The sequence below is a fragment of the Carcharhinus amblyrhynchos genome, chromosome 25 (genome assembly GCF_965287045.1).
Source record: "Carcharhinus amblyrhynchos chromosome 25, sCarAmb.v2.hapA, whole genome shotgun sequence".
Taxonomy (NCBI): Eukaryota; Metazoa; Chordata; class Chondrichthyes; order Carcharhiniformes; family Carcharhinidae; genus Carcharhinus; species Carcharhinus amblyrhynchos.
In genome coordinates, this window is record NC_137348.1 from 3,843,797 (window position 1) to 3,856,504 (window position 12,708).

Genomic DNA, 12,708 nt, shown 5'->3' on the forward strand with positions numbered 1-12,708 from the left:
AGGGGAGTTGAGAGTCAAGCACATTGCTGTGGCTCTGGAGTCACTTGTAGGCCAGACCCATAAAGATGGCAGATTTTCTTCCCTAAGTGACATTAGTGAACCAGATGGGTTCTTCTGACAGCTAATAGTGGTCCCATCAGTAAATTCTTAATTCCAGATTTTTTTTATTGAATTCAAATTCCACCATCTGCCTTGGCAGTATTCAAACTCAGGTCCCCAGAACATTAGACTATTAATCCAGAAATTCAGCTAACAATACTACTACTAGGCTATCACTGCCAATGAAAATGGAGATTACAAAACAATATTTTGCACACTTAGTTCTTGCATGTTAATGAGGCTGGATTTTCTTCCACCAATATCAAAATATATAATGGAATGGAGCATTTCCACCACAACACCTTGATCTGCTCTGCTTCCTAATAGCAACCTCTCACGCAAGCACAGGAGGTGGAACATCTGTGCTTTCACCTCCTTTTCTATCATCCAGGGCCACAAGCACTCCTTCCAAACGAAATCGTGATTTACTTGTACTTTTCCCATATACTATAACAATGCAATCTGTAACATTCTTGAGACCAATTGCAGATCAGATGATTACTTTGCTATATATCTCTTCAGCCTTCAAGCATAAGATTCCAGTCATCTGCCACTTTATTTCTCCACTCTATGCCCACTCTGGTTGTCTGTCCTTGGCCTCCTATTCCCAATTAAGTTCAAAGTTTGAGAAACAGCACTTCATCTTTCAATCAGCTCTTTTACAGCATTCTGGATTTAATACTGAGCTTAAAAACTTCAGGTGATATCCACTGCCCCATTTTTTCACTCAGCACCCGTTATACTTCCTCTGGACTCACCATTTTTCTTTTGCGTGTCCAACCATCATCCCCTTGTCTTGCATAATCTCCCTTTTGTCATTTACTTATTTGCCTTCCAACCTACATCTTCCCTTTGTTTTCCCCCAACCACCCTATTTCTCCAAATCCACACTTAACGGTTAAATCTAATTTCTTCCAGCTCTGATGAATCTGGAACATTAACTGTACTTCTCTTCATAGATACTGCCTAACCAGTTGAGTTTTTCAGCAATTTTAAAAACTTTGATTTCAGAATTTCCAGCAGTTGCAGTATTTTATTTTGCCAAACATTAAATTAGTTTTTCCATAAGAGTTAAAAGTCACTCTATAATTTTCTTCAGTCTCACCCATTTAGCACAAATTGTGCAATTGTCCTAGAACAACGTCACCATACCTCAGCCAGAACCTTCTTGTCCTGGACCTTCCTTCCTTCCAGCAACTTCACTGCATTTTTTGCACCTTCTGCTATTGCAGATTCAACCCAGAGATGATGCCTCAGTTCTTCAATTCTTAACTCCAGAGGGCTGATGGTTCCTTTGTTGCGGCCCACAACAGAGAAAGATCAGTTTCAATAATGTGATATGGAATCCTGGGTTGATTAAAGTTTTTTTTGTACATCTAATTATCAAAAGACACTTGCTCAGGAAGACAGATCATTGACAAACTGCACAACTAGTACAATACAAATGGCCACATTTCTTTTTAAGCCAAGTTATCCAGAATGAATTGACGAGTTTCATCCTTAAGCATTTTTGAGAAATTTGGAATTTTGTATACTTTCAAATTAATACTTCATAAATACAGCAAAAAAGATTAAGACTACAGAAGATATAGTAGTGCAGTGTTATGCCAAAGTAGATGTTTTGAGTTGCGCTTAAAATATCCCACATTGTCAGTTCACAACTCTGAAGAAAGATGCTCAATGTCAGGCAGGTTCTTTTTGGGTGATGCTAGAACATCTAAAAGTGACATTTGTGCATAGGTACATGCTCCTGTGTGTGGTGCAGCTATAGCCCCTGCAGCAGTGAAAGAGCAGTTTTGTCACTTGCAGCTCAGTTGACAGTTTTCCTCTTGCTGTGGGGAGACACAAGTTAAATCATTCACATCCTCACAAAACGTGGTCTGGGCTACTGCTAAAGCAACATTAGCAAAACTTTTTCTGAGCAAGGGGCCCATCCACCGAAGTGATTTAACAACCAAGAGGAAGAATAATAAGTCAGACCCCACCCTTACATTTGCAAAGGAAAGTCAAAGTAGTACATTTTCTGGCACACGTTTCAAGTATCTGGCACCAACCTATGGTTTCATTGTTGTCCTCAGCTGCTCCAATGGTACGAGTTACTTTAAGGATCTGCATTCGGATTATATCAATCTTTATTTTACTGTCTTGTAACATCTGTTGTGCTGCTGCGAGCATTTTACGATCCTGGAAACAGATTTTCTTTAAGTATTCTGTCCAAGGAGACAGCAAGTTCCATTAACATTAAGAAAAACTTTTTCAATCAGACATTAGAAAAATCTTCTTGGAGCCCTTTTTTATAAAAATAGTACAAGTTGAACATAATGTTCCTTTAAACTTTCAAAACCTGTAGAAAAGTGAAAAAACTTTGGTCAGTTCCCAACCATTAAGTTCCTGAGTGCTGCTATGCAAAAAGACAGCAGACATTTCTTTGTTTCCAGAAATGGGGCAAACATTAGAGTAATCCAAAGGGCATCTAAGAAATGTGGAGATGCTGGCGTTGGACTGGGGTAAACACAGTAAGATGTCTCACAACACCAGGTTAAAGTCCAACAGGTTTATTTGGTAGCAAGCCACTAGCTTTCGGAGAGCTGTTCCTTCATCAGATGAGTCGGATTTCAGTTCACAAAACAGGGCATATAAAGACAAACTCAACTTACAAAATAATGGTTGGAATGCAGTCTTTACAGTTAATCAAGTCTTAAAGGTATAGACAATGTGAGTGGAGAGAGGGTTAAGCATAGGTTAAAGAGATGTGTATTGGCTCCAGTTGGGACAGTTAGTGAGATTTTGCAAGCCCAGGCAAGTCGTGGGGGTTACAGATATTGTGACATGAACCCAAGATCCTGGTGTGCGGAACTTGGCTATCTGTCTCTGCTCAGTGACTCTGCATTGTCGTGTCGTGAAGGCCACCTTGGAGAACACTTACCCAAAGATCAGAGGACAAATCCCCAACAGGAAGAGAACACTCGCCTGGTGATTGTCAAGCAGTGTTCATTCATCTGTTGTTGTAGCGTTTGCATGGTATACCATGCCTCGAGACATCCATTCCTACAACGTATCAGGTAGACAACGTTGGCCAGGTTGCAAGCATACGTACCGTGTATCTGGTGGATGGTCTTCTCACATGATAGCATCCACATTGATGATCTGGCACGCCTTGCAAAGGTTGCTGTGACAGGGTTGTATGGTGTCATGGTCACGGTTCTCCTGAAGGCTGGGTAGTTTGCTGCGGACAATGGTCTGTTTAGATTGTGCGGTTGTCTGAAGTCTCCAGAGAAGATGTCGTAGGATGATGAAGGGAACTCTGTCCGTCATGTCCTGTGTGTCTTCTGAGGAGGCCGGTGCGGTTTTTCGCTGTGGTGCATCGGAATTGTCGATCGATGAACATGTCACTTATGAAGACAAGCATCTCACCAAGGCCATCCCCACACCCCCACTTCTTGCCTTCAAACAACCGCACAACCTCAAACAGACCATTGTCTGCAGCAAACTTCCCAGCCTTCAGGAGAACAGTGGCCACAACACCATACAACCCTGTCACAGCAACCTCTGCAAGATGTCCTGGATCATCGGCACGGACGCCATCTCATGAGAACACCATCCACCAGGTGCACTTGCAACTTGGCCAACATTGTCTACTTTATATGCTGCAGGAAAGGATGTCCCGAGGCATGGTACACTGGGGAGACCATGCAGATGCTACAACAACAGATGAACAAACACCGCTTGACAGTCACGAGGCAAGAGCGTTCTCTTCCTGTGGGGAACATTTCAGCGATCACAGGCATTCGGCCTCTGATCTTTGGGTAAGTGTTCTCCAAGGTGGCCTTCACGACACATGGCAATGCAGAGTCGCTGATAGCCAAGTTCTGCACATGAGGATGGCCTCAACTGGAATTTTGGGTTCATGTCACACTATCTGTAACCCCCATGACTTGCCTGGCTTGCAAAAATCTCTAACTGTCCCAGCTGGAGACAATACACATCTCTAACTTGTGCTAAAACCTTCTCTCCATTCACATTGTCTGTACCTTTAAGGCTTGATCACCCATAAAGACTCACATTCCAACCATTATTTTGTAAATTGAGTTTGTGTCTTTATATGCCCTGTTTGTGAACAGGACTCCCACTTACTTGATGAAGGAGCAGCGCTCTGAAAGCTAATGGCTTGTGCTACCAAATAAACTTGCTTGGTATCTAAAAAAGTATAGGCAGATGCTTTAGAGCAGATAAACCATTATTTCCCCTCAGTCACTGGACCCGCACATTTTAACAAGAGCAAGGGAAAGAGGAAAAACAAAACATATTCACAACAGATGTTGCAGCACTGATATCTTGTGCATAGAATACTAAGTTTTTCCCCATACTGTTGAATCACTAGAAATTGCAGAAGGCTGAGACTCCTCATAGTAGAACTAAAAATCATGGACCAATCTATCAAACATTTAGGAAGTACCACAAAGGACTGCTAACCTTTAAACACACTACTTATCCTGTCTATTCTGTCTTATGTTACTATATTATATAATGTTTTTCAGCTGTTCAATCTTTAAAGTGTTAGTAGTGAAATACTAACATTTCAAAGGTTCATAAAATATGGAAAATGTTAGCTCCAAAATCAACCTTATTTCTTCTGCTTGTTCCAAAAAATATCAAAATAGGATTACCATTGTTTGCTTTGAAACACTCATCATAAATATCATTCTTTATTTTAATCAATGATTGTCTTCCTTCTAAGCTCAAAATAAACAAGCTTACATATCACACCACCACCCCCATTGCTTTAAAAATCAGCATTATTCAGTCTTTAATTTTAATTCACTGGAGTCTCAAGTCCTGGTCAATCAAGTATTCATTAAGTATCAACATCTAGAGCTACCAAAAAGAGATTAAAACTGAGCAAGTTCTTAAGTGATCGTATTTGCAAGGACAAGGTGATGTTATTTATAAAGCACCAGCACACAGCAGACAATTTCTTTAAATTCATAATGACTGGTGAGATTGGAATGTAGAGGTCTTACCTTTGATGGCCTATCGCAGTACATCTGAATCATGTTTTCAGCTCCCTGTTTCACCTTCATTTCTATACTCAGCTGTTTCTTCAGAGCTGTGATTCGACTGCTGAGAGGAGTCAGACATGGCTCCCAGCAACAGGGGTCTGGAGACATTCCATCATCTGGAAAAATTAAATAATAGAAGCTGAGTGCTTTTTGTTCAATTTGCAATAAAAATAGTCATCCCTTAGGACTCAGAACTGAAGAAAGCCAAACAACTTACTGACCTCCACTGAACTGATGATTTTGACTGACTTTTTTCCCATAAACACCTATTAGGACCAATGTCATTGCATCTGGCTTAAAGCTTTTATTTCTTTAAAAATTACACCTTTTGGGAGTGTTGCACTGTTAAAGTCTTTTACCTCAATAATGCCAGTAACTTCACATGGTGGTTGTAGTGGTTCAAGTGGATAGGAGCCCATGCCAGTTTTCAAAGAGTAAGAAATTCTGGCAGACTGACTAATATCACCCCTTCAGCCAACATCAGAAATAGATAGATGGACCGGTCATTGTTTTTGCTGCTTTTTCTCCCCCACTTCATTATATTTCAGAATAACTAGGTGTAAAGGAAATGTTATAAGATGCTTCTGACACAGAACATGCAATGCAGATTGTGTTTAGATAGAAACCTCTTTAAATGACTGTTTAACATAAATCATGTTCTAGTCCATCATAGTCATCCTTATATTACTGTGTTCCATCCTTTCTTCATTAATGATAGCCCAGGGGTATTGTGCTATGTAGAATGCCTCTTAAATTGTTGGTCCATCATACTTCAGGTGGGAGGGTGAGCTGTGGGAAGGATGCAGAAATGCTTCAGTGAGATTTAGACAGGCTGTGTGTGGGCAGATGCAGTATAATGTGGATAAATGTGAGGTTATCCATTTTGGCAGCAATAATAAAACAGATTATTACTTGAATGGGTGTAAATTGAGAGGTGGATACTTAGCAAGACCTTGCTATCCTTGTGCAAGTAAGCTGAAAGCAAACATGTAGGCATAGCAGGCAGTAAAAAAAAGACAAATGGTATATTGGCCTTCATAGCTAGAGGATTTGAGTATAGAGATGTTTTACTACAATTGTACAGGGCACTTGAGGCCACACCTGGAGTAGTGTGCAATTTTGGTGTCCTTATCTGAGGAAGGACACCCTTGCTAGAGCAGGAGTACAATGAAGGCTTACCAGGCTGATTCCTGGGATGACAGGTCTATCATGAGGCGAGACTAAGCCAGATTATATTCACCAGAGTTTTGAAGAGAGAAGATCTCATAGAAACTTATAAAATGCTAACAGGGTTAGAAGGGGTAGGTTAAGAAAGAATGTTCCTGATGGTGGGGGAGTCCTGAACTAGGGATCATAGTTTGAGGATAAGGGGCACACCTTTTCGAACGGAGATGAGGGTTGTGAGTGTGTGGAATTCACTACCATTGAATGTAGTTGAGGCCAAAACATTGTCTGATTTCAAGAGGTAATTAGATACAACTTTTGGGATAAAGGAATATGGGGGGGGGAGGGATCAGGACATTGAATTTGACAATTGGTCATGATCGAAATGAATGACAGAGCAGGCTTGAAGGACTGAATGGCCTACACCTGCTTCTAGTTTCTATATTTTCTACTAAGAAATATTCTGCCAATCACAATAGCATAACTTGGAGTCAGAGGTTTACAACATGGAAACCATGCCCCCCTCCCCAACATGTCATGCCGCCTTTATATTGTATAAGCTAGTTCCAATTGCCCGCACTTGGCCCATAACCCTCTTCCAATTGCCTGCACTTGGCCCAAAACCCTCAATAACCATCTTACTCACGTAACCGTATAAACACTTTCAAAGACAAAAATATACCCACCTCTACTACTACCTCTGGCAGCTTGTCCAGATACTCAATCCTCTGAAAAAATTGCCCCTCTAGACACTTTTGTATCTCTCCCTTCTCACCTTAAACCTATGTCTGCTTGTTTTAGACTCCCCTACTTTTAGGGGAAGACATTGGCTGATTTATGGCTCTCATTTTTTTTTAGACCTCTATAAGATCACCCCTAAGCCTCCTACGCTCCAGAGAAAGAGTCCCAGTCAATCCAACCTCACCTTATAACTCAAACCATCATGTCTTGGTAGCATCCTGGTAAATCTTTTTTGCACTCTTTCTAGTTTAATAATATCTTTTCTATGATAGGTGACCAGAACTGTACACAATATTCCAAGAGTGGTCTTATCAATGTCTTGTACAACTTCAACAGGACGTCCCAACTCCTGTATTCAACGTTCTGAGCAATGAAATCAAGCATGCCGAATGCCTTCTTTGCCACTCTGTCCACCTGTGACTCCACTTTCGAGTGATAAAAATCTGTTCTATAGCTCTCCCCAACACCCTACCATCAACTGAGTAAGTCCTGCCTTGGTTTGATGGACCAAAATGCATCACCTCACATTTACCTAAAGTAAAATCCATCTATCATTTGTCAGCCCACTGACCCAATTGATCAAGATCACACTGCAATCCAAGACAGCCTTCTTTCATTGTCCACTATGCCATCAATCTTGGTGTCATCTGCAAACTTACTAACCATGCTTCCTAAATTCTAGTCCAAATCATTAATATAAATGACAAATAACAGTGGACCTAGCACTGATCCAAGGCACACTGCTGATCACAGGCCTCGAGACTGAAAAACATCCCTCTACAACCACCCTCTGTCATCAAGCCAATTTTGTATCCATTTGGCTACTTCAGCCTGGATCCCGCGAGATTTAATTTTATGCAACAACCTACAATGCGGTACCTTGTCAAAGGCCTTGCTAGAGTCTAAGAGCTTACCCTGAACTCTGGTTAACACACTTTTGCAAGTCTCCCACTTACCAGACACCCTTTTGCCTGCCAACAGACTCCCCAAGTTAAATTTGAAAGTTTGTCTGATACCATCAAAATTGGCCTTGCCCCAGTTTAGAATTTTAACTTTTGGACCAGACCTATCATCCTCCATAGCAATCTTAAAACTAATGGAATTATGGTCACTGGTCCCAAAGCAATCCCTCACTAATATTTCTGTCCTTATTTCCCAACAGGAGGTCAAGTTTTGCCCCCTTTCTAATTAGGCCATCCACATACTGAATGAGAAATTCCTCATGAATACATTCAACAAATTTCTCTCCATCAAAGCCTTTTATACAATGGCTGCCCCAGTCAATATTGGGAAAGTTAAAATCCCTTACTATTACCACCCTATTTTTCTTGGCGCTATCTGTAATCTCCTTACATATTTGCTCCCCAATCTCCTGCTAGTTGAGGGCCTATAGTACAAAGCCTTATCAAAGGGATTTCCCTATTATTTCTCAGTTCTATCCATATAGACTCAGTGGACGAATCCTAGGGTACATTCCTTCTCAGTACTGCTGTGATATTTTCCCTAATCAAAAATACAACTCCCCCTCCTCTCTTACCTTCTGTTCTATTTTTCCTATAGCATCTGTACCCTGGACATTGAGCTGCCAGTCCTGTCCCTCCCTTAGCCCATGTTTCAGTAATAGCTATAATATCCCAGTCCCATATACCCATCTATGCCCTGAGTTCATTTGCCTTGTCTGTCAAGCCTCTTGTATTGAAATAAATGCAGTTTAATCTGGATGTCCCTTGCTCTCTGCTCTGCTTTTGACCAAGCAGTCTAGTACAAGGAATACTGACATTGCCTTTACTATTTGATGTGCTCTCTTCCACTTCTATGCTGTCCTCAACCTTCTCTTGTCTCCCTATGGGTCCCACCCCCTGCCAAACTGGTTTAAACCTTCCTGAGTGTCTCTATCAAATCTCCCCACCAGGACATTACCAGTTCAGGTGTAACTTGTCCCTCTCGAACAATTGTGCAGTAGGGAAAAACAAAATTAAATTTATAAATCTCAGCTAAGTACCACTATGGGTCAAGAATTGGTTTTATTACCAGCTCCATATTAATATTTGTTGCAGAATTTTAGGACATAAGTACAGTCTTATTACTCTTACTGTAATTGCATTGGGCTTATAACACATGGGTTATAGTTATTGTAACAACAGTACATTGGAAGAGTAAATGAGTCTCAGAATGACATGCATTTCCTTCTCACTATTGCATTTGCAAGTATCATCACTGGGGCAGCAGTAAAGTTAGAGGAGTAATCTTATCCTCTTTTGAATCAAAATCTGTAGCATCTCAATAATGTAGTCACAACTTCATAAATTAAACTTTCATCAGGTAAAATGCGTAACTCATTCTTTAGCTCCGTAGAAAAGGTCAGGTCTTCCAATCCAAGGCTTAGAAATCAGTTGCACTCACCTTCCCGATTGTCTCTGTCTGTGACAACAATTCGTGCATTCAGCTCCTGAAGTTCCCAGTGCAGCTGTTCCAATTTACGATTTGAGGTTTTCAAAATGTTTTCCACATGTGCCAGATTTTTTTTGTCTGTTGTCGCCTTGCGCAAATTCTCTGTTCCTTCTTTGATTTTCAGCTCCTTTTGTATTTCACGTCGAATCAGCTCTTTCACTCCATCAAGTTTCTGCTGCATATCTGGGTCCAACAGGTCTGTCCCCTCTGCCAGCTCTAGTCTCTGGCTGATCAGCAGCTGGTGAGTATTAGTCTAAAAAAAAGATGGTTTTTCATTACTGCAAATTAAATTGTAACACTTGATAAGTTACTTTTTTAAAATTTGTTTATGGGACTTGGTGTCACTGGCTGGTCAGCATTTATTGCCCATTCGTAATTGCCAGAGGGCAATTGAGAGTCAACTACATTGCTATGGCTCTGTAGGTCAGACCAGATAAGGACAGCAGATTCCCTTCCTTAAAAAGACATTAATGAACCAGATGGGTTTTTTTTTTCCAACAATTGGCAATGGTTTTGTCATCATCGGTAGATTCTTGATTTCATTTTTTAAAAAAATCTGGAATTAAATTCCATTCTGCCATGGCAGGATTCAAACCCAAGTCCTCAGATCATTAGCTGAGTTTCGGGGTTAATAGTCTAACAATAACATCAAGGAATTGAATGTCCTATTCTTGTCCCTCACATTCCATATTCTTAACATCACTGTCGTTTATTCCAGTTTTTAAAGCAACATTCCAATTACAGTAATATCACATCATTCAGCTAAATTTACTACACAAATTGCTCCCACATAGTTGCACCCTTCATCAAATGCTGTATTTTTGAATTGCCTTTAGCTATGAAGTTGCTTGGCCTTTTGGGTTGCTACACTTCAACCACTTTTCAAATTGAATCAGTACTCTGCAGTATTTTTCCTAGAGAATCAAACAGAAATTTACACAGGTGTCTGAAGACTATGAACCAGGACAGCAGGAAACACTCCCCAACTAGATTTTTAAAAATATATTCACCGGCCATGAGGATAACTCTTCAGCCAGCATTTATGACCCCTTGCAACAACAGCGCAGACTGCTTGGCCCTTTCAGAGGGTAGTTAAATCGTTGTGGGTCTGGAACAGGTATGTCACACTGGATGAGGAGGGAATATTTGCTTCCATACAAGGCATTCAGAAACAGATTTATTTCCGACAGCGCGACAATCCCTCAGCACCGACCGACCCTTTGACAGTGCGGCACTCCCTTAGCACGGACCCTCTGACAGCGCGGCGCTCCGTCAGCACCGACCCGCTGACTGCGCGGTACTCCCTCAGCACCGATCGACCCTCTGACAGCGCGGCACTCAACATACAGTGGAGATGTCAATGTGGAATTTACGCACTAGTGTCGGGAATGGAGTGAGTGCTGCTCATTGAGCCACAGTTTGTTTGGACAGGGCGGAGGCAACACCGAACTGCCCGCGGACTGCCGCCGGCCGTCTCCCCCGGGGCTGAAATCCCTCTGAAGACCCGCTTTTCACCCGGAGACGGTTCCTGACCTGCTGGCAATCACCCGCCATCCTCACTTAGCTCCTTTCTCTCGGTCTCCTCCCGGGGACGGAGCAACCAGTTATCCGCGCATTCTGGCTGGACTGTGCAGCCAGCTACCGGAGTGACGGGGGGCAGGGTGGAGTGGTGGTGACAGTGGAGGGAGGCGGGTAACGGACACCTTTTGAATTTTTAAACCCGCCGCGCGCCCGCCCAGGCTCTGAACAGGGCGCTGCACTCCCTCCGCCCATTGGTCAGTTAGGGTCAGGCGGGCGCTGTCAATCACCTCCACTAGCCAATACAATGAAAAAGGCGGGTCCCAGGGGCGGATTACGTCACATTCTGTTGACGTCATCAGTGATTACGTAATTGGATTAAACCCGCTCCTTCTCCAAGATCAGTAAGTCGTTTCTCAAGTTAAAGTCCAACAGGTTTAGTTGGTATTACGTGCTTTCTGCTCCTTCATCAGATCAGTGCAGGATTTGGTTCACAAACAGGGCATATATATAGATACAGACTCAATTACAAGATAACAGTTGGAATGTGAGTCTTAATAGGTAATCAAGTCTGTACAGGCGCAGACAATGGGAGTGGCCTCTTTTAGGTCAAACCAAATAAACAAACTCAAGTTAAATCAGAACAAAGTAAAAGGGACAGCTCCCCAAAAGGAGGGGGGACAGCTCAAACAAAATCGAAGTACAAAGGAAACTTGAAAACATCAAATTAGAATGTGATTATTAAGGTCGATAATGCACCCCAGCCCCTGCGATGCCCAACAGCATGGAAGGCATCAATTGCGCCCGTGGACACTGCATACTTCTTCTCCAGGGACACCTGGCCGCGAACATAGCCGCAGTGGGGGGGGGGGCGGTGTCTTTCGGGTCAAACCAAGAAAACAAACTCAAGTCTTTTGGGTCAAGTCTTTTGGCTCGGTCTTTTGGGTCGAACCAAGCAAACAAACTTAAATTACATTCGGACAAAGAAAATAGGGAGCGGCTCCCCAAAAGGAGGGGGAACGGCCCGAACAGAAACAAAAAGTACAAAGGAAACTTAAGACACGTCAAATCAAAATGTGATTGTCAGGGTCTACAACTCACCTCAGCCCCTGCCGTGCCCAACGGGCGCGGAAGGTGTTGACTGTGCCCACGGACACCACACGCTCCCTCTCCAGGGATGCCCGGCCGCGAACGTAGCCGCGGTAGAGGGGCAGACATTCGGGACGGACAGCCCCCTCGATCGCTCACTGCCAGACAATGCAAATGGAGAGAGGCTAAGCACAGGTTAAAGAGGTGTGAATTGTCTCAAGCCAGCACAGTTAGTGAGATCTTGCAAGCCCAGGCAAGTCGTCGGGGTTACAGATAGTGTGACATGAACCCAAGGTCCCAGTTGAGGCTATCTTCATGCGTGCAGAACTTGGCTATCAGTTTCTGCTCGGCAATTCTGCATTGTCATCTGTCTTGAAGGCCGCCTTGGAAAATACTTACCCGAAGATCGGAGGCTGAATGCTCTTGACTGCTGAAATGTTCTCCAGGATCAACAATGCCTTTTCTCATAATCCTTTTCCCCGTGTCTGCATGGATTTCATTTCCACAGTTCAACATGTGGGTGTTAAGTTGACTGACTGTGCTAAATTGCCCCTTAGTGTCAAGAGATTAGCAGTGTAAATGTGTG

General features: G+C 42.5%; 1 protein-coding gene across 1 annotated transcript in view; it reads right to left on the reverse strand.

Moving 5' to 3' along the window:
• The window catches only part of LOC145358433 (serine/threonine-protein kinase N2-like), a 67,793-nt gene extending 56,724 nt beyond the window's left edge, over window positions 1-11,069 (reverse strand). Inside the window, exons 1-5 of the mRNA XM_080212511.1 lie at window positions 11,049-11,069; window positions 9,468-9,768; window positions 5,121-5,275; window positions 2,154-2,283; window positions 1,252-1,391 (exon numbers count right to left, since the gene is read on the reverse strand). Coding sequence (XP_080068637.1) covers window positions 1,252-1,391; window positions 2,154-2,283; window positions 5,121-5,275; window positions 9,468-9,768; window positions 11,049-11,069 — 747 coding nt within the window. The remainder of the gene's footprint in view (window positions 1-1,251; window positions 1,392-2,153; window positions 2,284-5,120; window positions 5,276-9,467; window positions 9,769-11,048) is intronic.
• Window positions 11,070-12,708: the final 1,639 nt, after the last annotated feature.